Source organism: Thamnophis sirtalis, unplaced genomic scaffold, assembly GCF_051295495.1.
Source record: "Thamnophis sirtalis isolate CommonGarterSnake01/CBP01778 unplaced genomic scaffold, rThaSir2_p1.2 scaffold_1, whole genome shotgun sequence".
NCBI lineage: Eukaryota > Metazoa > Chordata > Lepidosauria > Squamata > Natricidae > Thamnophis > Thamnophis sirtalis.
The window spans coordinates 32,142,888-32,168,615 of NW_028261381.1; the positions used below are offsets into that span (position 1 = coordinate 32,142,888).

General features: G+C 37.1%; 1 protein-coding gene across 1 annotated transcript in view; it reads right to left on the reverse strand.

Annotated features, from left to right (window-relative positions):
- Nucleotides 1–3,634: 3,634 nt before the first annotated feature.
- The window catches only part of GALNT5 (polypeptide N-acetylgalactosaminyltransferase 5), a 36,952-nt gene continuing 14,858 nt past the window's right edge, over nucleotides 3,635–25,728 (reverse strand). The window contains exons 4-10 of the mRNA XM_087710351.1: nucleotides 23,406–23,541; nucleotides 22,462–22,581; nucleotides 21,843–21,960; nucleotides 20,105–20,428; nucleotides 13,259–13,339; nucleotides 11,219–11,380; nucleotides 3,635–5,376 (exon numbers count right to left, since the gene is read on the reverse strand). Coding sequence (XP_087566477.1) covers nucleotides 5,236–5,376; nucleotides 11,219–11,380; nucleotides 13,259–13,339; nucleotides 20,105–20,428; nucleotides 21,843–21,960; nucleotides 22,462–22,581; nucleotides 23,406–23,541 — 1,082 coding nt within the window. The 3' untranslated portion in view covers nucleotides 3,635–5,235. The remainder of the gene's footprint in view (nucleotides 5,377–11,218; nucleotides 11,381–13,258; nucleotides 13,340–20,104; nucleotides 20,429–21,842; nucleotides 21,961–22,461; nucleotides 22,582–23,405; nucleotides 23,542–25,728) is intronic.

Genomic DNA, 25,728 nt, shown 5'->3' on the forward strand with positions numbered 1-25,728 from the left:
TACTTGTAGATAGCAAGGGAAATGAACTGCAGAGAATTTGCAATCACGTCAGTGAAGCTCAATTTAAGTTTTGGTTTATAGGTGCAACTTGAGATTATTCCTATTTCAGAGTTGACACCCACCTTGGAGAGTAGTTAATAGCAATAGCACTAGACTTATATACCGCTTCACAGTGCTTTACAGCCCTCTCTAAGCAGTTAAAAGAGTCAGCCTATTGGCCCAACAATCTGGGTCCTCATTTTATCCACCTTGGATGGAAGGCTTAGTCAACCTTGAGCCTGTTGCAGAGGTTGTATTCTGCTGGTTTGCCATGGTTCTGGCGAACCGGTAGTGGCGGTGGTGACAGGCTCCGCCCACCTGCCCAGACATCATCACGGATGCTGAACCGGTAGCAAAGGTAAGAGGATTTCATTCCTGGCATGGTGTGATTTGAAGAGCCGAGGTGGCGCAGTGGTTAGGGTGCAGTACTGCAGGCCACTTCAGCTGACTGTTATCTGCAGTTCAGCGGTTCAAATCTCACCGGCTCAAGGTTGACTCAGCCTTCCATCCTTCCGAGGTGGGTGAAATGAGGACCCAGACTGTGGGGGCAATATGCTGACTCTGTAAACCGCTTAGAGAGGGCTGAAAGCCCTATGAAGCGGTATATAAGTCTAACTGCTATTGCTATTGCCGAATTGTAGCTAGCAATCAGCTAAAGTAGCCTGCAGTACCTCACTTTAACCACTGAGCCACCTCGGCTCTTAAACATGTCCATGTTTGTCACGTGTTGTACAGATCAATATGGAAAAATCAGTTTTTCACCTGGGCTTGCTGCTGTTATGTTCTATCAATGCTGGGCCATATACAGGGGTTATCCATGCAGACTGGATGGGCACCTAAGTCTTTTTCTGCTGTCAGTTGTCTGTCCTTATTGGGCATTTCATTCATAAATGCAAAAATCACCACAAGCACACAGTTCAGTTTCATTGGGCTTTGAAAGAAAGGGAAAAGGGATGGCAGGCTGCATTCACAGCGTATTAACATTATTAAACAAATTAACATAATTAACATGGCATCTATAGATATTTTTAGACATTTGGTGCCAGGATTTTACATTACAGTGTACACGAGGCAATTTGCCATGCTATATGGATGGCTGGATCCCAGAGTCGGATATTTGTTCATTGAATTATTTTGTGTAAGGGAGAAAAAAAATAAGAAACATCAAAATTGCATCATATGCATTTTTTTAAAGAGCCAAGAAATGGATTGGATAAATTCAAGAATATAGTCAACTTCATTGACACAAGTATCATCAGAGCAGTATTCAAATCTTTTTGCACAAAGCAGGTAGATTCACTTAGAAGCATGGGCTGAGCCAAATCCTAAAGAACATCTATATCTTGGCTTGATTCTGAAAACAATTACACAAAGTGCTGCAGAACACAGAATCCAAAGAGGCAAAGTAAATGCTCAAGTAAGGATGAGGGGCTTATTTGTCTTTTATTAAGAATTCAGGAATCAGTGTTGGAGAATGAGGAAGATTCTTTCTGCCTTCTTCTACACTGGTTGGCAGGGACACCTGTTGGATTTGGCATCCTTTCCAAAAGCATGGCATCAAATTTCTAAGCCCGATTCGTTTTTGGAATGCATTTTGGTAAATCTTCACCAAAAAAAGACAACATATGTTTGCAAAATGTAGGGAAATATGTTAACACGACTGCTTGTTAAAGAACGAAAATAAGAAATCGTGATTGATTGCAAAGGGATATTTGTGCCATATTTTAAAAACTTGTGAATATTAATTTTATCAGATATTCTGCTTCGGAGTGAAGGAAATGTCACAGGTGCTCATGTTTAAATCCTGGGCTTCAAATTTTTATTCGGATATTGAGCCCAAGATATCTGTTTCTTGCAAGAAAAAATGGATATAGCAGTAGACTTATATACCGCTTCATAGGGCTTTCAGCCCTCTCTAAGCGGTTTACAGAGAGTCAGCATATTGCCCCCAACAATCTGGGTCCTCATTTTACCCACCTCAGAAGGATGGAAGGCTGAGTCAACCCTGAGCCGGTGAGATTTGAACCACTGAACTGCTGATCTAGCAGTAGCCTGCAGTGCTGCATTTAACCACTGCGCCACCTTGCACTTTTTATTGCTGCTATGTTCCCCCCACTACAAAGAGAATACCCAATGATTTTTAAAGCCTAAACAGAACCATTAATGAAACAGACATTTTGGAAAATGAAGAGTCAAAATGCATTGGGACTGATGTGAAATACAATGTGACTGTTACATATGGCCTCTCTATGTTGGCCTAAATGAAGAATGATAGCATATCAGCACACAAAATGTAATGAAATTAATGTTTTGGATAAATCATGAGATCACAGACAACATCTGTGTAATTTTTTTGATAGCCCCCGCAGGGTAGCAATACTAAATGATATGCAAAGGAAATCAGAAAGACAGTTGGGAATGAAACTGTGATGTCTCTTAGGCAAATCAATATTTTGGCAACTTCGCTTTGCCAAGCGTTGTCAGCATTATGTGATATTATATACAAAGACCCTCTTAGACACCAAAGAATCTCATAACCGGCTGTAAATATGTTGGCTGATGAAAGCCTGGCTGCCTTCTAAGATACAATAATGTCAGCATGATGTTCTGAGACACAAGATGTGAATTTCAAGTCTTTTGCTCCAGAGTAATTCACAATCATAAGAATTCTTATGCTGATGAGCTGTTTCAGCAAATTAATTCCAGAATTACCAGTGTTCGTTGCTCTTCAATAAATATCTTGAAGTTTATTGTTAAATATTTTGGTCCTGTCAAATAACAGCTTTATTTAACAATGGGCACCACTCTCAAGTCACAACCAAGAACAATAGCACTAGCAACAGCACTTAGACTTCTATACTGCTTCATAGTGCTTTTACAGCTCTTTCTAAGTGGTTTACAGAGTCAGCCTATTGCCCCCAACAATCTGGTTCCTCATTTTACCCACCTCAGAAGGATGGAAGGCTGAGTCAACCTTGAGCCCGTGACATCTGAACTGCTAAATTGCAGCCAGCAGTCAGCTGAAGTAGCCTGCAGTACTGCACACTAACCTCCGTGCCACCTCAACATTTCCCTGCAAGAGAATGTAGGGAAGCAGGACCAGAATTCCCCAGGATCCCCCAATCCCTGAGAAACACACATTCTCGATAATAATGTGCTGTAAAGTCAGGCATCCATCTCTTGGGAAAGCCCAAATTTTATTTATTTGTATCCCACCTTTTATTATTTTTACAAACAACTTAAGGTGGTGAGCACATCCAATACATCATCTTCTTCCTATTTCCCCTACAACAACATTGTGAGGTGAGTTGGGCTGAGAGTGAGTGACTGGCCCAAATTGCCCAGCTGGCTTTCATAGCTAAGGTGGGACTTGAACTCACGTTCTCCTGCTTTCTAACTTCGTACCTTAACCGCTAAACCAAACTAGCTCTAGGTCCTTGATTAGGAGTTTCTTTTCACATACAACTATCTAGAGATAGGGTGGTTGCAAGTCATGGCAAAGTCCCCTTGTGCTATGCATAGGTGTGCTAAATACCTGGAAATATATGTTTATAGTGTACAATTGCATAGTGTACAAATAATTTCATTATACTCCGGGCAATGTGACTTCAGATAATGGGTGGATAACTCAATAGTGTTTCTCCCAACATCAAAAAAATATAAGTTCACATATTAGCAAAGTATGAAAAACACAAGTATTTGTTATTTTAGAAGATGACAAACTATTTCAAGATAGTGGGGGTATGTGGGAAATTTGACTTTGGTTTTGGAAACATTCAATATTATTTTTTTCTTAAGTGCTAATCTGTTTTAGGGGAAACTGAGCTAAAAAATGGTGAGGTCCATTCTTAAGTAGTATCTTATTTTTTTAGAGATGCTCATTCTGAATGTTACATCAGGAACATCCCACCCCTATGTTCTTGTAGATTGTAAAAATACACTAAAATCTAATAGAATATTAACTAATGAGGTGGCCAGTTCCAAAGTACAAACCAATCTTCTGAAACTGTTTCTGTGACCCAAAAACTTGCATGCATGTGGCAATGCTTGAAATCTGTGTTTGGAGACTACACACACCGGGCTCTTCATGCTGTCAGAATTGTTACATGTAAGTTCCAAATTGGCAAGCAAGAGGTAAATGCCTCTATCCTGGAGTGCCTTATGATAGCAGTATCAACTGCTTGATGAACTACCCAATGTGAGTTTACATGATTCTTTTAATTTCTCTTGCCTAGTGAGATGAATCACATCAATGACATATATGATGCTGCTGCTTTACATTCTGAAGAAATGCTGTTTCAATGAATACTATATAAGTTCTACTTCATCAGTTCTATCATTTGCCCTCTCCTCCTGCCGAATACATGCTTGTCATCCTTCTGAAGGGATCACATCTTTATGTCGAGTTTCTAAAACAAGAAATGTGAATTCTTGTCAAAAGAGGGGAACAGACACAGAATATCCAGCCAAAGTTGTAAGTTATCCAAAAAGAAACTTCAAAGCAAAATCAAAATTTTTAAGGCTTGCGATCCTGTTTTCAATATATCTATTAGAGAGTCTCTTCTTTTTCCTTCCCATCTTGGATGATCTGACAGGTGTTGAAGTGGCTGTAATTCTAAGAGAAAGAGTCATCAAAAAAGTTACTTCTGATCTCTACAGCCAAGTGATTTCAGCCTGAGATTCTACCACATTTTCTTGGAGATGTCAGAAAGAAGACTTTTTCTGCTAGAATTGGAAGATATTTTCCACCTTTTGTACATGCTTTTGAAATGAAGGTTTTAGATATTTAAGACTATAAGATTTGCCAAAGAGTTTTCTGATTGAGAGAGGAGGGGAGGAGAGAACACTAATGAAATGAAATATTCATAACGGGTCCCATTATAACATAGCATAAAATTGTGTTGTTTACTTTTTGTCATGGTAAAAGATACTCAAAATATTTCCTTTTTGTTGAACTTTTTTTTCCCACCAGGCCAGATTTCTGCCCAGCCTCCTTTGAGGTAACAGGCCTGGTTGGAATGACACCAGTTGAACCAGCTGTGCTCTTTCTCCATCTGTTGATTTCCTCATACACTGCTTTTAAATTGTGGTTTTGAGAAACCGTGCTGATTTTTTACTTCCCATTTCTAGAGCTGTCATTCTTGAACTTATCAGCATACTAAGCAGCTCCTACATGTAGCTTGCTTGGCTTCTGTTTCACTCAGCATAATAATGTCCAAATTGCCACTTCTGATGATTATTGCTTGAAAAACAAATATTAGCCCTCAGGATTTTCTGCGACTGGTCTATTTCCAAACACGTGGCCCTTGAAAGGTGTTCTAAAACAATGTGATCCATCTACAGAGAAGAGAGAAGATGTTGACAATGGGTTATAGGCACAAAGCTGAAAAGTAAGCCAATGCTTTTGTACTAGAAAAAATCTTGGCAAAGTAACTCTTGCCATGTTTCCCAGCATACTTCATTTAGAAGCAGAACAGGAAATATACCACATGTCTTTTGGACAAGAACAACAGGTCTATCTGTTCTTGGACTGGACTAGACTAGAGTCTCGATGTGGAACAGCTTGCTAATTCTATGAAAGTTCAAAGACAATTCCTCCCATCTAAATAGTAATTGTTATGCAAAGGAAGTTATACCATGCCTTTGCAATAATGGGTAATTTAATGGCAGGTGATTCTGCCCTTCAGATTGCAATATTACTCAGCTGATGAAATAGGGGACATATCACAACAAAAAGAGGGTTGGATAATTGGTTAATTGTCCAAATCAAATTATAAATTCTTGAAAAGTTTTGAATGAGTAAGAATCATATTCGCAGGTGCAACTAACTCTAGGTAGGTTTCCTAATAAGTAACGTAACTATTCTCAAACATCTTATTTAAGAAATGAGTTTGAAGAATCTTTGATAGAAATAGATATTTAAAAGCTGAAAAAGATAAGGAAATGAAAAAACTGCATTGCCACAAATATTCAAAATCTAGAGATTCTCAATGCAAGTAAATACCGATCATCATAATGAAGGGATTTTCAGCATTCAAGGTACAGCACTGGCAATAAAAACAAAGATCATTAGCATTTCACTCATTTCTTACTATTTGTAGGTAGTCCTCAAGCTATGACCAAAATTGAGCCCAAAATTTCTGTTGCTAGGTGAAACATTTGTTAAGTGAATTTTGCCCCATTTTACAATTTTTCTTGCCAGAGTTATTCAGCAAATCACTGCAGTTGGTAAATTAGTAACATTGTTGTTAAGTGAAACCAGCTTTCCCATTGACTTTGCTTGTCAGAAGGTCGTAAAAGTGGATCACATCACCCTAGGACACTGCAACTGTCATACATATGAATCAGTTGCCAAGGGTCTGAATTTTGATCATGTGAGTCTGGAGATGCTGTGATGCGCGTATGTCCTAAAATAATCCCTCCCCGAAAATATTGCAACACAGCAGCCACCAAGAGATGACCACATTCGCTGCTTCCTGCACCTCAAAAATAATAAGACCACCCCAAAAATAAGGCCAAGTGCTTATTTCAGGGGTTAAAAGAAAATAAGACCCTGTTTTTTTTTCGGGGAAACATGGTAGAGGTTGTTCTTGACTTACAACCATTTGTTTAGTGACCGTTTGAAGTTACAACTTATTGGCTTATAACTTGTTTTCACACTAATGATCACTGTAGCATTCACATGATCAAAATTCAGATGCTGAGCAAACTGGCATGTATTTATGACAGTTTCAGTGTCCCAGGGTCATGTGAACACCATTTGTAACCTTCCTATCCGGCTTCTGACAAGCAAAGTCAATGGAGGAAACCAGATTCATGTAATAACTGTGGCAAAAAAGTCATAAAATGGGGCACAACTCATTTAACTGGAAACGTTCATCTTAATTATGTTTCTAACTCAAAGACTCCCTCTACTATATCCAGAAAGATGGAAATTGGTATCTTTCAATATCTGAAAGCTGCCTACTGACTTATCTTTGGCAAAATGGGCAGCAGGCACATTTGATAAACAAATTCTTCCTCTTTGCCCTTCCATACAAAGAAAAAATATGAAGAAAAAGTTTGTCATGACTACCCCCAAAGAACAGGCTGCTCTGCTGATTTTTCTTTATTTTTAAGAGAAACAGCCATAAAAGGACCTTTGTAAATAACAGCTACCGTTTCCCCCCAAAATAAAGACAGGGTTTTATTTTCTTTTGACCCCCGAAATAAGTGCTTGGCCTTATTTTTGGGGAGGTCTTATTATTTTTGAGGTGCAGGAGGCGGTGAACGTGGTCACCTCATGACTGCTGCTGTGTTGCAGTATTTTCGGGGAGGGCTTATTTTCAGGGGAGGGCTTATTTAAGCACATGCGCTCAAAAGCCCAATTGGACTTATTATCCAGGGAGGTCTTATTTTCAGGGAAACAAGGTATTACTTTTGTATAAAAGAAATCCATAATTTGGTTTCCTATGATAGAGATATTTTTAGGCTGCATTTGTCCCATAAGCCTTATATTCTGTTGCTTTAACATCCAAAATTCCCATAAAAACTAATGTGATATTTTACCACAGCAGATAAAATTTGTGTAGGCTTCAGTTTGATGTTAATTCAATATTGAATGGGTGAAATAATATGTGTCCAATTGTGTTTAATTAATTTTTAGGTCTAGCTAGCTACTAAACACATAAATTAACAGAAATACTCATCCAAGTATCCATCTCCCATATAAAGGCAACTTAAATCAGGGATCCCCAAACGTGGCCACTTTAAGACTTGTGGACTTCAACTCCCAGAAGCTGGCTGGAGAATTCTTGGGAGTTGCAGTCCACAAGTCTTAAAGTGGCCACGTTTGAAGACCTCTGACTTAAATGGATGTAAAATTTTCTTACGTTGTTAGGAAGCTTTTAGCTCAAGACAATACCTTTTCTTTCTATATGATGGAAGAATAAATGAAAGGCATCTCTATAACCAAGACTGGGTACATGATTACTGATGAGATATTCTAATTGCTGTAATTGACCTTCCACACAAAAATCAAAAGACTCTACCGGCATATTCTATCCCCATTCCAATTTTAGATGCAGAAAAATCATTCTAATTTACTTTGGCATTTTCTCAGCATTAAGATCAATTTCTAGGTCCTATAGCTATGGAGGGTAAAATAGAATGTATTTGTTCTTTTTTCTAAATACATTCATTAGATGATTTTTTTTCCAGATCAGAACAGCTTGGTAAAAACTATTTTTGGATCCGAAGTCAGCAGTTTATGCAGTCATCTAAGGTAAATAAATCTTAATGGTTGAATCTATAGCTTTGACAAGTTTGTATCAAAGCAACAGAAAATCAAATGAGATTATTTTTCAATAACATCAATGACTCTTTAAGACTTTCTAGCACAGCCTAATACAAAATTAGATGCATATATTCCAACTGGAACAAGTAAGTTATTCATGGCTGTTGTTTTATATCCCCACCCTTATTTGCATTTATATTCTGCCTTTCCTATTAATAGCTAAAAGCAGATTATATGAGGTTCTCCCTAATCTTTCTCCCACACCACCAATCCTTTGAGGTAGAATGGACTGACAACATGTGATTGGTCTATGGCAGGGCTCTCCAACCTTGGCAACTTTAAGCCTGGCGGACTTCAATTCCCAGAATTCCCCAGCCAGCTGACTGGAGAATTCTGGGAGTTGAAGTCTGCCAGGCTTAAAATTGCCAAGGTTAGAGAGCCCTGGTCTACGGAGTTCCATGATCAAGTGGGGGAAGGGGCACCTGGCTCTCCTTGTTCAACTCATTACTTCAACCTCTAAACCTACTGACATTTATCTCTATAATATAAGGAGCAATTTTTGCATTTCATCTAACCAATGTGGTTTTATCATGAGGGGGAGAGTTTTGTCCCTCTTGTCGAGAGGCATTTTCTTACAGCATGAGATTTTTCTTTTTAAACTACAAGTACTGAATCTAGAACATATCCAACACAACAAATATTGTTTCACATTAAGACTGCTCTTTTGGCGCCCTATGTATCCATTGATATTTTGGATATGTATAGACATTATTTAGTGGAGTTTCTTCTTCCTGCTTCACTGTTTTTCACCACACCTTTGTGTCATTTGTTTAAAGTAACAGAGTAATGTATAGCAAGTCCTAGCCAAATTTGTCCGATGTTAAAAAAACATCCATGCAGGTAGGGGTGAAATTCAGCAGGTTCTGGCAGGTTCTAGAGAACCGGTAGCGGAAATTTTGAGTAGTTCAGAAAACTTGCAAATGCCATCTCTGACTGGCCCCAAAGTGGGGAGGGAATGGGGATTTTGCAGTCTCCTTCCCCTGGATTGAGGAGGGAATGGGGATTTTGCAGTATCTTTCTCCTACCACGCCCACCAACCCACGCCCACAGAACTGCTAGTAAAAAAAAATTGAATTTCACCCCTGCATGCAGGGTTACTGAGGAAATTACAGGGAACTTGGCAGAGGTGCCCACCGTTCAAGTGCTTTCATTAGAAGGGATGAATCATTCAGAATGATGAAAGCAGTGATTGCTCCACAAAAATACAAGCTGCACCCCTTTTGTACATGCCTGCAACTTCGTAACTTATATGGAAAAAAGGGTAGAGCTTGTTATCACCCACACACCCCACAACCCCTACCTAGGTTTGGGATTAAAAAAGAAGGAAATGACAAATTGTTTCCATATTGTTGACAAGAAAGCTGTCCCTAAAGTCAGTTAGTCATGAAAAAGACCTTCCTTTGGGGAAAGTTTTTTTTTTTTGCAAAATGCATGAGTCCCTCTTATCTGTGTTTAGTGTGAGCCACCAATGAATTATATCTGTATTAGATAAGTGTCTAAACCTGATAGTTGCCTATTAGATTTTTAGTGTTTATTAACTTGTGGAGGGTAAATTGTTCAGCAATTTTGTTTTTTAATGACAGTTTCCCAGTTTGGATATCCTAAGGCCGTGATGGCGAACCTATGGCATGTGTGCCCAAAGTGGCACATGGAGCCATGTCACCTGGCACATGTGGCATTGCCTGTTCCTCTTGTGAGTTTCTGGTGCGCATGCGCACGTGATGATCAGCTGGCCCTTGGAAGAACTGGTCTTCTGTTTTCTGGCGCCAGCAAGCATGTTGGCCAGCTGATCGGTGCATGCGAGTGCATGACAGTAACTGGAAGAGTGGTTGGCCGGCGCGCGCATGCGCTTACGGGAAACCAGAAGTCCATTTCCCAGTGCGCGCTTGCCCTCTGGGCAGCTCGTCTTCCTGGTTGTGGCCCATATGAGCACGCGTTCTTTTTGGCACTTGGTGCCTCACCCGCATGTATGTGCTCCCTTTCCGGCACTCGGTGCCGAAAAGGTTCACCATCCCTGTTCTAAGGAATGTATCCCTGTTCTTATAAATGGGAGATGATACAATGGAACAGCATTAAACAAAAGGCAATGTTTCCAAATTTATTTTGGCTGCTACACTTTTTTACTTAAAAATGGAGCCTGGAGAGAAATTCCATGGCTGGCAGATAATAAAATTTAGAACTTAAAATATCTGTCAGGTGTAGTTCCATCACCACCATCCCGCCCCTTTTTTTGGATAGTGTTGTTTTTTTCCTTCCAAAATTTGGCACTAGTTTGGTAGCCCTTAAGACTTTCAGACAGATTTTATCCTTGTAATACTGGAGTTAAAAGTGTGAAGCTAGCAATAAAGTGACCCATGTGCAAATCCTGGCTAAGCAATTAAGATCCCTACTGGGTGACCCTGAACAAACACAATCTTCAGTCTAATCCCAAAAGTGCTTTTTCAAGAGCACAACTGGACATCAGAAAGTCCAGTTGCCTTTTGAAAAAGCACCTTTGGGATACCCGTGACTGAGAATCTCCAGAGACATTCTTCAGTCCAATGTTCAGATCAGGGATATTGTGAAGAGTTAAGTGCAATGAGAATGATATGCACTGCTCTGGACCACTTGGAGGTAGCTGATGATAAATTAAATATTCACCGGTGTTACTTTTCTATCTACAAAAAAAAAGAAGAAGCTAAGATTAAACCTTGCACAAGTCCTTTCCTTACTTGAATAACAAATGTCTGCCTGTCTGTCATCGGCATACAAAGGGAAATGATGTAGCAAGCTGTCTTTGTTTTGAACCCGTTCCACTTTAGCCACAGTGAGATGGGTTGTTATTTGCTAAACAGCTGCACTTACGAGTTCTGGGTGAAAAGCTACCAGTGATTTATGCAACCATTTCTGGCTATTGTTTCTTTTATCGCAAGGGTGCAGACCCAGGGTCCCTTCAGCATCAGTAAGTGCCAGGCAGGAGTCTTCATGTTGGATTAGCCTCAGCCAAGTGTAGTTGAACTTTTGGTTCTGCACATAGAAAAGAATTGGCAAAGATAAAGATTCAATCAGGGTTTTCTGAATTACAGAGCTGATTCTCTGCCCTGGATCACTCTAAGACGCCCTTTCCAGGGGTTACTCAAATACTGACCTATAAATAATACAATTTCCTTTCTCAGTTATACCAGTGCTAAAGGCACACATAAGATATATTTTCAAAACTTGTAACCCATAAATAAAAGACAGACTGACATTTTAATTGTCCCCTTCCCCCCTTTCTACAGACTTACCTTTTTGTTACTTTAAAAATGCATTAAACTATGTTTGGTGCATTAAATTGAAAATGTAGGTTATTCAAACTAAGTGTGCATATTTTTTAATTCACTTTTAACATGTTAATTTTTATTATAAATGGACTTAACAAGCTGCTTCATTTGTCCCTTCCTTTAATAAAGTTGTTATTGAAAACATAAGTGATTGTTAATTCACCAAACACAAAGGAAGTTGCATATTCAGAACAGATATAAAAAAGATTAACTTTCAGAGGGAAAATTTTGAAGGGGGAACAATGAGATTCAAAATACACATATTGTTACTTGAAAAATGTTCTGATCATGTTATTTTCTGCATCAGAGATACTATTGCACTCAGCGTTTCTGGTCTTTTAATTTTATTAAAAGTTTGCCTACATTGGGACAAATAGATATGTATTTCTAACTACTTCCGCTTAAAAATAAAATGTTAGAAAACAATTCATAATCCATTTAAAAAAAAATTCTTGGGGCAAACACATTAAAAAAAGACTTCTTAAGCCTCTTCTCCATGACATTGCAACTATATCCACCACCCTCCATGTTTTTCCATTTTTTCCCCTTGTGGGTCCTCATGTCTATATCCCTGACAGAACTAATAGGGTATTCCTTTTGTTTGGTGAATGCAGAAAGCTAAGAAGCATGAGCAAACTTGAGAAAGGGCACAATCCTGCTTCGTCTGAATCCAAGGCTACTCAACCAGAATCAGGGTGCTCTTATCTAATCTCACCTTACTCCTATTCCAAGGTGAATCTCCTTAGACTTCTTCAGGAGGGGAGGGGGGATCACAAGCCTGTGTTCAGCTTTCTCAACCTTGACTGTTGCTTCCTTTCTGCTTCTTGTAGGGAAAGTGCCAGAGTGTTCAAGCAGAGGCCATCAAAAAATCCTATAGGATATATAGGATCTTCAGCCGCTGCCTGAAGAAGGAATTCTGGCTGCAATTCAATTTTGGGCATGAAAGCCAAATGAATCACTGTCACATTGCAATCCCCTTCTGTCAACACCACTGGATAGATCTGACCAGGAAATTAACTCTACAGGAAGGCTAAGAATATTATAATTGGGACTGGCAATAACAGAATCTTCCAAGTCTAATTGGGACGTACTTCCTCCTCCTATTCTTTACAGCTCAGTGATTTAGGGAAGTGTCTGAGTAGCTTCTAAATGTTACCTTGTTCTGCACATAAAAAATGCTTCAGCCCCTTTTGCCTATGTAATGGTTCTTGCAGGACTCTATCAAGGTCATCTGCCTTACCCTGTACCCAGGTTTCTCAATCTTGGCAATTTTAAGATGTATGTTGGCTGGGGAATTCTGGGAATTGAAGCCCACACATCTTAAAGTTGCCAAGGTTGAGAAACACTGCAGTCTATACCTTCTGCTTAGATAAGATGACAACTGGGTTATCCAGAAAGAACTAGATTCCTTTTGACTGCAGGGTGGTTAAAGGTGCTTTAAAACTAAAAATAATACAAGCATCAGAGCTGGGCAGAGAACTGAACAGCTTATACAGTATAGGACCAAACCATATGCAGTACTTTGAAGATGTTTTAAAGGGTTTAGCCTCTAAGAATAATAAATAAATAATTTCAGTCTTACCTTGTTATTAATATCACATGTTTCAAAGGTAAGATTATGCTGATTCACAGTGATGCACTTATCCAATGCTACATTAATAATCTAGAACAAATAAATGATTGAAAGACATATTCAGAAAAAAAATAACTTTAAATTATACCAAAAAAGACAATGGTTGACTGAAAATGTTGAAGCAATTACATTTTATAATCACTATTTAGCATTTGTAATCTGCATCTGATTGTATTTTATTTGTGGAAGAAAAATACTATGCACTGAGTGAGTACGCCAATTTATTACCAGCAAAATGTATTTGTATGCCTGATTCTCCCAGGACAGAAAAAGTACTACCACAAGGCTGAAATGAAAAGAAACCTGAAAGGATCTTAAATAAATTTTATAAAGAACTAAAGGAAATGAGTGAACAGCTCTAGCAAATGTTCACTATAGATAGAAAAGTGGATGGAGAATTTTAAAATGAACTGATTGTTGATAGAGTGGTCCTCAACTTATGACCACAATTGAGCCCTAAATTTATGTTGCCAAGTGAGCAATTTGTTAGGTGAGTTTTGCCCCATTTTATGACTTTGCCACAGTTGTTGAGTGAATCTCTGCAATTGTTAAATTAGCTATACTGTGGCTTCCCCATTGACTTTGCTTTTTAGACGGTCGTAAAAGGGGATCACTCTATCAGCAATCAGTTCATTTTAAAATTCTCCATCCACTTTTCTGACTCTAGTGAACATTTTCTGGAGCTGTTCACTCATTTCCTCTAGTTCTTTATAAAATTTATTTACAACCTGCAATAGTTCATTCCATTTTCCCTATCAAACATGGCAAAGATAGGTTTATCTTTGATATGTTAAATTATATATGTTAATTTTCTACAAACTCCTGCATGTCCCACACTGCATCTTGCAATCTCACATCAAATATTGTGTTCCCAGCCAATAACATGGCACCATCCCAAAACATTTATGTCCTTAGCCAAAAAACCACAATGCCAACACATAAGCACTTGTTACATTTTTACCGCAAATAAACAACTATGGAAATGTTTCACATCCTTGTCTTATTCTATGCTCAATGCTGAATATTTCCCCAATCATTCCATTTGTTTCTCACAATTTGATTACTTCAATCATAAAGAGCTGCAGTGGCGCAGTAGTTACAATGCAGTACTGCAGGCTACTTCTGCTGCCTGCTGGCAATCTGGCAGTTCCAATCTCACAAGGCTCAGGATTGACTTAGCCTTCCATCCTTCCGAGGTGGGTAAAATGAGGACCCAGATTGTTGGGGGCAATATGCTGACTCTGTAAACCGCTTAGAGAGGGCTGTAAAGCACTGTGAAGCGGTATGTAAGTCTGAGTGCTATTGCTATAATCAGGTCTTATTACATGAAGCAATTAATCTCCAACTCCACACTCCACAATGATTCTGCAATTCCTTCTATGTGGAAATGTGAAGCTGAGATAAGCACATACACAAAAATGACACTATCTCAGTCTTCACCTTGTAGACATGAACCTAAGCTCTTACCAGTGTTCAGTCACCTCTACAACTATCTACCTCTCACTAAAGGCATCTTTTCTTCTGCTTCATTTCCCTCAGCTCTGCTCATATTATAAAAGTTTTGCTATGCACTATTTGCACAAAAAACACAGTTTGCATCACGCCTCCTTGATCAATTCTACCCCATCTCCAGTTTTAGGGGAACACACAAAAGCACTTTAATTTCTGTTGATCAAAGTTAATACACTTCCTGATTCTTGTCAATACTCCTTAATCCTTAGCTGTCCAAACTTAACTTTCCCTACTTCAGATGCTGTCATTTCATTTTTCAGAAGGGAGTCTCCAAGAGTTATTTCTATTTGTTGTTATATCGTATCAGCAACCCTAAGCAGGGACAGGTAAAAATGTAATTATCCACAGCTGACCTTTTGCAGTTAATTTGGTTGGCCAACCCATTGAAACAGCAATCTTCTATCTTAAAATTAGTTGGTCTAACCAAGACTAATTCATAGTTTTAAACAAACTCTTCCAGATTAATGAAGTGAGCTGTAATTTGTTATTTTAAAGGTCAAAAAAATAAATATAAATAAGTGGGTAAGCCCTCCTGCTGTTATAAGATCTCAGTTTGCTAATGGATTTGGAAGATGAGTGACTGGTTATATATAACATTTTTTTCAGTACTGAGATATAAGGCTTATATCAAGAATCTCTTCTTCCCCCACTTCATATATCCAAATGTTTGTGATGCTTGAGTTAATAGATAATAGAACAAACTCTAACCCATTCCTTGTCCTTAGAGTAAGGAGATTTAGAAGGACTCCTACACAAATTCATAATTGTGCTGAAAAATGGAATCTCAGTAGATGTACTTATCTACTATCTATCCTAGAATTCCCTCTTTTATAAGCCGAGGTGGTGCAGTGGCTAGAATGCAGCATTGCAGGCTACTTCTGCTGCTAGCACTTCGGCAGTTAAATTCTCACCAGGCTCAAGGTTGACTCACCCTTCCATTGTTCCGAGATCGGTAAAATGAGGACCCATATTGTTTGGGGGCAATATGTTGATTCTGTAAACTGCTTAGAGAGGGCTGTAAAGCACTGTGAAGCGGTATATACATATAAGTGCTATTGCTATTTACACAACTATTATAATGCAAGAGCTCCAAATTGTTTGATCAGGTCACCATTCAAGTTGTTCCGCAAAATTTGTCAAGATGAACATTATCAAAAGCAAGATCAGTTTTTTTCATACCATTATAGTATATCATGAGGTATATGCAAGGACTAGCCTGGGATAGCAGAAAAATGTTGATGTAATATGTAGAACAGAAGGTGGAAAGAATAGGGTTTCAATATGGCCCTGGTCTTGTGTTTTTATGATGTATGTTTTTCAGCATGCGAGGCAAGATACACTATGATCCTCCTTGTTGAGTTACCTTTTATCATACATAATTAATTCTACTCTTTTCCTAACATGGGATTTAGCAGTTTTATTCTAATTTGCTTGATTTGTCCTGCCATGTTATTGCTTTAATCCTAATATTTACACTTTGTAAACTACACTTACAAACACTTTGTAAGCTATACTTTGTTTACAGAGTCAGCATATTGTTCTCAACAATCTGGGTTCTCATTTTACCCACCTCGGAAGGAATGGAAGGCTGAGTTAACCTTGAGCAGGTCAGGATTGAACTCCTTGCAGTGGCAGAGTTTGCCTGCAATACTGCATTCTAACCACTGCGCCACCACGGCTCTTTGTACAAAGTACAAAAAAGAGCCATGAGAAATGTACCTTCAAGCTGTACAGAAAACTGTAACCATAAGAATTACAGTTCCATGTGATTGTTGCTATACAGGATGCTGATATCGCGGAATAAAATGTTTAATTATGCCTTATGTCTTACAAGAACAGTATGTTGCCCTATTGCTCCATGGATTCAAGATACTGAAACAGCAAAATGAAGACCCAACAGATTCCTACATGCCTTGAACAGGCTTCTCAAACTGCCTTTAGGGATGCCAGGTAAAAAGGCAGCTGCAACAGGAAAACTGCATTTGATATGCAGTGTTTATATAAATGAAACACACACACACACTCACACTGAATTGTTTTATTTTATGTTAAAGTTATCAGAAGAAGCAATCGTAAAAAAAGGAAGCCAAACAACTTCCTCTCATCTCCCATAGCTCATAAAAAACTTTATGGCTCCACTTTGTAGTTGCTGAGAATGCTATTCCAGAGGAACTCATGATACACTTTGTGTTACGATGCTATTATTTACAACTGCTAAATTATCTTTGGAACTGGAGAAGGGGGTATTAAAATCTCCTTAAGATGCACCATAATACAGTTTTATAGAAAGTCTTGGCTTTGGGACCCTACAGAAACAATTCCTATTTTATTCCAGAAAGGAATAAAATGGATTTCTAGTGCACTCTAGTGGTTGCAAATTGAAAATATAAAATCCTGAAGGCTTTGAAGTGAACAGTTCTACAATTATGCCTGAATGCCTGAAGCATCTGCTTGATATCAACTCATCTCATTTAGGTAATAGTTAAATAAATAAATGGTAACAACCTATATAGATTGTGGAAGGTAAGGATAGCAAAGCTTTATGTTTACTGAGGGAGGGTCAGTGTTTAAGGCTTACAAATTTTAAACATTTCCCCATTTTGTAATGTATAAATATTGTTCTGAGATCTATACCAGTTTCCTATATAAACTTCTGCCAGATGATTCTTGGGAAAGAAATTATAAAACATAGTTTTTTTCTCTTCTAGATCCCAATGTATTGCTCATAATGCATAACTTTTCACTGACAAAACTACTATCCTTTGATTATAGTTAACGGATTTCAAATCAGAGATGTTGCACTGTAATAACATAAATATCCAGGAGTAGTAATAGAAAATATTGATAAAAGAAAAAGCAATGCTTAAGAAAAATGTAGATTTAGAGAAAAATGCATGAATTTTGCAGCATCTACTTCCAAGACTTCAGCTAAATTTGCATAGGGAGCCCATCAACAGTAGGCTGTTCTTCCAAAAAACAAAAGTGGTAAATGTCTGTCTATTGTGTGACACAAATACATATGTACAGGTTAGGTTCACTCATTAATCTAAACCATAAAAGAGTTTACTTTCACTGTAGTGTTGTGTGTTGTATAAACACATGTAATAGTGTCTTATTGAATATACCCATCACATTATTTCTTTTCAATGAACATAATATGCTACATGCAGCAAAGAAGCAAGAAACATTAACCAAATAAACAACAGACATTACTAATGGATACATGTGAAATAAGATTTTAAAAAAACAGTTATATCTAGTTTAAGGCACATATGTGCTAATTCCCGACTCTAGGGGGCGATGCTCATCTCCGTTTCAAAGCTGAAGAGCCAGCACTGTCCGAAGACATCTCTGTGGTCATGTAGCGGCATGACTAAATGCCAAAGGCACATGGAATGCTATTACCTTCCCACCAAAGGTGGTCCCTATTTTTCTACTTGCATTTTTACGTGCTTTCGAACAGCTAGGTTGGCAGGACTGGGACAAGTAACGGGAGTTCACTCTGTTACACGGCACTAGGGATTCGAACCACCTAACTGCCGACCTTTCTGATGAACAAGCTCAGCGTCTTAGCCACTGAGCCACCATGTCCTTGTTATCTAATTTATCTAGTTTATATGAACACAATTCACTATTTCTCTCCATACTTTGCAAACTATCAGAAGTCTTTTATATACTTGCAAACTGTCCTTGTTTCTACCAAATCCACATATTGATTTATACATTTATTAGGTTTGTTTTTCTCAGCTACTTCTTTCTAAGATCTCATAAAGCTATTCAAATATAATTTCTGGTATTTTCCTATAAATATATGGTTTTTTAAATATAGAGATTTACTTAGAAATCCAATCCTCATTCACTTTCTTTGTACTGTATGACCAAACTATTGCAGTATACTTTTTTGAACTGGTCACATATTTCCATGTTCAATCCACCTGTATTCATTCTTGACCCTAGCACTTCATCTTACCACAGATTTCTTAACTTATTCCCACTGCATTTTACTTTTTCATTCATTCAACATTCCCCATTATTATGTCAAAGAGAACAGAAACACCTTGTAGACAGCCATTTTTGCTTCTTTTGACCGTTATAACATACAACATACCACCTTCTACCCTTTTACTAGCCTTTGTAGGTCTTGAAATCTTGTCACCTTTGTTTCTATTTTTAGCAAATATTCTACAAAGATAGAAAAATTCATCTACATGTTGCACCTCTTAATCATTCATGTATAACTTACAACTATTCATTCATATTTCATAGTGAAATATATTTGCTTGATCTTTTGATACATTACTTTTATTCATACGTCATATCCTTTCTACATCCTACAATTATTATACATTCACTCAATATCATTCAGATACTCAACCGTTATCACAAGGAAACGAATACACACATATTTAAATCCTCATCCAAAAATATCTAATAAGCATTTATCCATAAATATATTAAACAACTCAGAAAATATCACACTTGCTTAGTCCTGAACCATTTCCTAATCATTCCATTTATTTTACTTCTGTATGCCATCTTGCCTTATTAGCAATCAATCAATTCTACATTTACGAAAGTGTATTCTAATTATTGCCAATTATGAATTCCTACTTTCATACACATACCTTATCTTCCAACATACATTTTATCTTTTTGTTATTATTCCTTCACTTTTCTATAGAACTGTAGATGTAGACCACTATAGCAAAATGCCCTCTCAGCAAACCAGTAGTAAACCGGTTAGGAACCCACCACTGGCTATAACAGTGGAAAAGACTATCGCAGACTAGCTGTGCTCTGTATGTATGCTAGCAACTATGTGATGTCAGCATATGACAAAGTAGAGCTGCACCCTCGTAGGCTAATGATGAACTCCATGTTTTTCTGCTTTACTTTAAATAAAGCATACTGACATTAGAATCTCAAGCTATGGTACTTTCACGGATTTGACAGTAAGAAAAACCCAGTAGCAATGTCCTTTGATTTTTTAATATTGTGGATATTGCCCTCAGGATAGTGATTCAGTATATAGAACTCCATAATAAAGTTTTTAAATTACCATGAATTATTAGAACAAAACTGCATTATGGAACAAGGTGACATAAGCCAATCAATTCACCCACCCATCTCCTTAGAACTTGATGGAAAATTCAACTAATGTAACAATACATTTTGCTGCTGCTAACACGAGATTTTTATAGTGCATAAGAAGAAAAGAAATTAAGCTAAAACCACCATTAACATAGGCAATAGCACAAACCCAAGTTGGTAAAATGAACATACCAGCCCATTAGCTTTTACGAGAGGGGCCTCCAAATCAGGATATACGTTTTCCAAATACCACTTGAAGTTCTTGCACTGAAGCTGCTCCCTCAGTTTCTTCTGTTGAGTCAAATCTCCAATGTCCAAGTTTTTTTGAATGAGGTGATAACCATGTCCATAGAAAAGATCAGTGTATTCATCCAGCCAAACTTCTGCCACCCGGGCCAAATTCCGCTCTACTGTAGTGAGGCGATCTTTAGGGAAGGAGTAGGGGTTATCATTCCTAAAAATATGACCTACTCGGGAACACGGGATAATCTCAATTTCTCCTCCACACATCCAAACCTGATGGAATAAAATCAGGCCAACAATAGATACAATTTCTAGAAATTTTACTCCACAATCTGCAGTGTGTAGATGTCTTAATTTCTGCATATATCTTACTTTGGGTTTTTTTAAATGAGAAATTCCATATCTACTAAGTTGAGAACATATAAAATTAACCATGTATTCACAGCACAAATAATAGCTTGGGGTTTCAAATTCTTGGATAAGTCATGGTTTATACAACACCCTCTCTAATTTCTACAACTCAGAATTGCTTTCTTGTTGAAACCTTCAGAAGTAAAACAATGGTCATAATGGTTGTTTAGCAATTCAAACATTACACCACTTATAATGAGCACAAATATTAGTTTGCACACTTTTTAAAAAAAAAATTCTTTTGACGCAAGCCAATGTTGAGGCCCCAATCATTTGGTGACTGAGACTTCATGCTGAATTATATTAAAACTTCATTGATCATTGCTTTCTAATGATTTAAATATAAGTGTAGATATTGAGGGATTGGCCACCATTTGAAGCTTTATATCTTGATTGAATGGGAAGCTTAAGATTTTATAATGTAAGTTACATTTAGATAATACCATATATATATTGCTTAGGAAACCTGACAGTTAAAATATTAATAGATTATTAGTTATAGAATTATAAATAATACTCTTATACAGGAAAAATTCAGTTTTCTTGACTTTGATGCACTGACTTTGCATACAATAGACACAAATGCAAAATGTTATTTGATTACATCTGCTGACTATCTTGCTTAGAGATTTCCATCATCTGTGCAGCCATAAAAACATACTTTTGATTCGTGACCCGTCAAAACCGCGTTCCACAAAAGCGCGGTCGACGAAATCGCGTATGTGACATCATCACAACACGACGAAAAAGATCGAAAAATTGAAATAAAAATTAAATTACAGCAAGCCGATTCACATAAAGGTAAGGGTTAGGTTAAGGTTTAGGTTAAGGGTTAGGTTTAGAGCGTTAGCATTACGTTTAGCGTTAGGTTAAGGGTTAGTGTTAGGTTTTTCGTTAGGTTAAGGGTTAGGTTTAGGCTTAGGTTAAGGGTTAGGTTTAGGGTTAGGTTTGGGGGGGTTAGGGTAAGGTTTTCGCTTTATTTTTACATTTTTCAATCTTTTTCGTCGCGCTGTGATGACGTCACATACGCGCTTTCGTCGACCGCGATTTTGTGGTGGAACCCTTTTGATTTACCAGGCATTGGGTATTAGGAATATCCCCTTCCATAGATACAAATATATCATAATGACATACTGTTTATTTTAATACAGTTATTCCTAATCATCCATAGTTGAGAGAATTGGCAATGAATGCATATGTATGATTTAGCTACTGACAAGAGAGCATTAATTTGACAATCAAGTACGAATCAAAAACAAAAATATGTTTAACATACCTTGAATGAGATCTCCATATTTTCACCTCCCCAAACATCAAGACCAGGATCATATGCCCCAAGCTCAAAAAAATACTTCTTATCAATAGAAAACAGCCCACCTGCCATCACAGGACACCTAATAATTGAACCAGACATTACATGCACATTGTGGTTTGGGAGGGCAAATGAAAATTTTGCTATTTTGAGACATGTGCTTTTGCACACAAACAACAATTGTATTAAATGCAAACGTACCTGAAAGTTTACAACACTGGAAAACTAGTTTGGCAATAGTTTAATGTTTTTTTTTCCAAAATCTTATAAAAACTCTTGATTTATGTTAGATAATAATTTAAAGTAGAAGCAGGGAACTTGTGGCCGCTTATTGCCAGGTTGCAAGTTCCATGAACCAGAATGGGCAGAGGTAATTTAATAATATCTAGAAAATCAAAAGTTCTTTACTCTGCTTTAAAGTAACATCTTTAGTTGAATAAACAAGTCATGTTTAGCATCATATTAGTTTCCATCCAGAAAGAAGAAATTTGTAAATCATAAATTTTCGTGTCATTCTACCATGTCGAACATTTATTACTTGAAAAGCAATTCTTTTCACAAAACTTTAACTTCATATACTTACCTAATTATATCGGCTTCCTTAATCTTATTTTTTTTAATGAGATCTGAAGGAATTGGCTTCCACCCAAAATTCATTGGCCATGTAAAAACACCACGTTGAAAACTATCCACAGTCATGTAACTAAATGATGGAGAACATGCAAAGAATTAATTTAAGAAGCAAATGCTGAATCAGAAGCTACAATAAACTGAATGACATCTTTGAGGTTTGGGTTAACAAAACCAGACTAAAAACAATAGCCCACAAAATTATGAACTGATTAGCAATGGCAATAGCACTTAAACTTATATACTGCTTTACAGTGTTTTACATCCCTCTCTAAAGGATTTAGAGTCAGCCTATTGCCCCCAACAATCTGGGTCCTCATGGGGGGATGGAAGGCTGAGTCAACCTTCAGCCTGGTGAGATTTGAACTACTAAATTGCAATCAGTCACCAGTCAGCAGAAGTAGCCTGCAGTACTGCACTCTAACCACTGCACCACCAAGGCTCATTAACTTTATGATGTTTGTGTTTTCTTACTTTATTTTGAATTAAACTTTATAGCAAACACGAAATAATCTCAAGGAAATATGTTCTATCAAGGTAGAACTGTGTTTTGCCCAAAGGAGGGCAGTAATCTGTGTTAGAGTTCCAAGGCTTCTCTTGTTGTCGCTGATACTTTATAAATGTTTTTAAAGTGTTTTGAAGGAACATGACTATAAGAGCTTGATGGATCATATCCTTCCAAGATAGAAAGGCTGAATATTAAAGAGGACAGAGGTCAGAGTACATGAGATTACGAAGGTGTGACCAATTCAGTTATCAGTGTGCTTCCTTCTCAGAAGACCTAATTCAGGCTACAGTCCTGAACTGTGCTAAATTTCCTCTCTGTCCATGGATTCCTGCCCCACCTCACCCCCAGCCCCAATAGTTTCAAGGGAAACATAGAAGAATAAAACCCACCTCATATCTTTGTCACTGATCACTTCAATGACAGGGCAAGCAACTTTTTTTCTATTTAAATGAATTCTGTCCAGTAGCGGTTCCAACCACCCAACGTTGCATTCCACATGAGAATCTAAGAAGGTCAGGACATCACCTAGAGAAACAAGTAAATTTGCCATTATAACAAGGAACAGGAAAAACTTGGAAAGGTTTACAGTATTTATTGGCCTCTTGGAAAAAAAATTGTATTTGCTTCCTCCTGTGGATAGATATTTAACGTATAATCCATACATAACAAAGAAGTTTACAGGAGACATTGCTTAAGCAATTTTTTTTCTCAGATTATCTCTCTTCATTATTTATTCAAAAACTTCCACCTTGCCACGATATAATGTTGTTTTTTACTGTTCACTTTGTCAAGAATCATAAAAAGATTCCGCACTAAAAAGTAACTTGGAAATGCTAATTCTTAACTGTATCTTAATCATACCATATATTCTTTCCAACACACAATTTTTATATACCACTGGGAAAAATGTCCTTTATGGCATTTCACTAATTGATAAGAATGCCTTCGCTGGTCAGCACCATATTCACCTAATTAGAAATTTCTCTAGAGTAGTGAAATTGTGAGGTGCTTTAAAGCTTCATTAATATATATGACATATGAGTTGGAAAATGTGTTAATAAAGTTTTTCATTTTATTAACAAAGACTTGCAAACACGGCAATGGTGTAATAATAAAAAGGTATACCTACGGAAGGACAAATTTTATTTCATGCAGAACAATCTTGAAGGTGCTTATTAGCTCTATGTGAGCAATAACTGGTCCTATCACCCGCTAATGCCTCCATCACCGCTGCATATCGGGCAAACTCAAAATGGAGTTGTTATATGCATACTAATATACTAATACTGAAGTCTTTTATAATGTAATAGATTCTCTCCTGCCTGGAGGGGATCTCTGCACATAAGCAAGTCCCTTATGGTCATAAAACATATGTCTAGTGGTTACATGACTTGGGTGCATAATGGTAGGATTAGCCTCCACAAATTTGCAAGACTTTTATTTTGTTTTTAAACATATAAGGATGGCTGCTGAACTCCCAGATATGAAAATCAATCACTAACCAATTGATTGATTATTATCTAAAGGGAGGAAGATGAAGAAAGAAGTCAAAGAGCTTCTCCTCCTTTTGATGATTTTTGGTATTACCTGTGAAAATATTCACCTCTCTCAAAATTTACTTTCCCTCAGTGAGTCTGCATAATTAAACCTTATTGACTGTGTAATGTAATTACCTCATTTGCTCTGGCTACAATTAACCCAACCAACTCATTAAAGAAGCATCGGGTTAATTCACATTTCATTTTGATGGTCATCAGCTCTCAAAACTTGGAGATTTTATTAATTTATTTACATTATTCTATTCATGACACGATTTCCAATAGACCAAGCTTGTGTGGAAAAATTATCCAGGAGTCTGAAGGGAAATATGGTGATAGAATGTACAGAAAAATGCATCAAGGATACCAAAATAGAACTCCCCTTTTATGATTCTGTAATCCTTTAATTTGGGGAACACAGATAATTATTTTCATATAAAATAGAAAAAAAAGGAATTTTTCAGAAAGTATTTCTATCACACATCTCCAAAAAACTATTTGAATCCAAAAATCAAAGCAAAAACATATCTTCCTATCCATTCCTATTCATAAAATGTCCAAGAGCTGATAACAGGAACATTCAGAAGAAAAACAATTCCAAATATACAAGTATTCTGAAAATTGATAAAGTATTGGTAAGAGCATTTGTTGCAATAGCTATTAAAGTAGATGAGATCTTCACACTGGAATATGAGCAGAGCTGGCCTCAAAGCCATTAACTTGCTTAACTAAATTTCTATCTTTAGTGAACAGAAAGTTTTAACATTTTAAAACTTTTAAATATATGTGTAACACTTTCTGCTAAAACACCAAGGTACTGCATAGCAAATAAAACAATGTAAAATTCATAAAATACTACAAGAAAAATATTTAAAAATTAAAAACATTATCATTAAATTCTATTAAAAAGGCCAGATTAGAAAGACATTTTGGAGTGCCGGTGGATTAATGCTAAATATGCTGCGCAGCGTAATTTTAAAAATATCTCGATTTCAATAAATTTATTGTATAGTTGTTGGAATACTACATTATGCTATGTTGTATTACAACTTATTTATGGCTTAGCATCAGCATATAAACTCAGCCAGTGATTTTTACACTGTTTAATTCTTAATGTCATGTGTAAACAGCCATTGACGCTAAATCAACAAATTCTTTGTTATCACCTTTATGG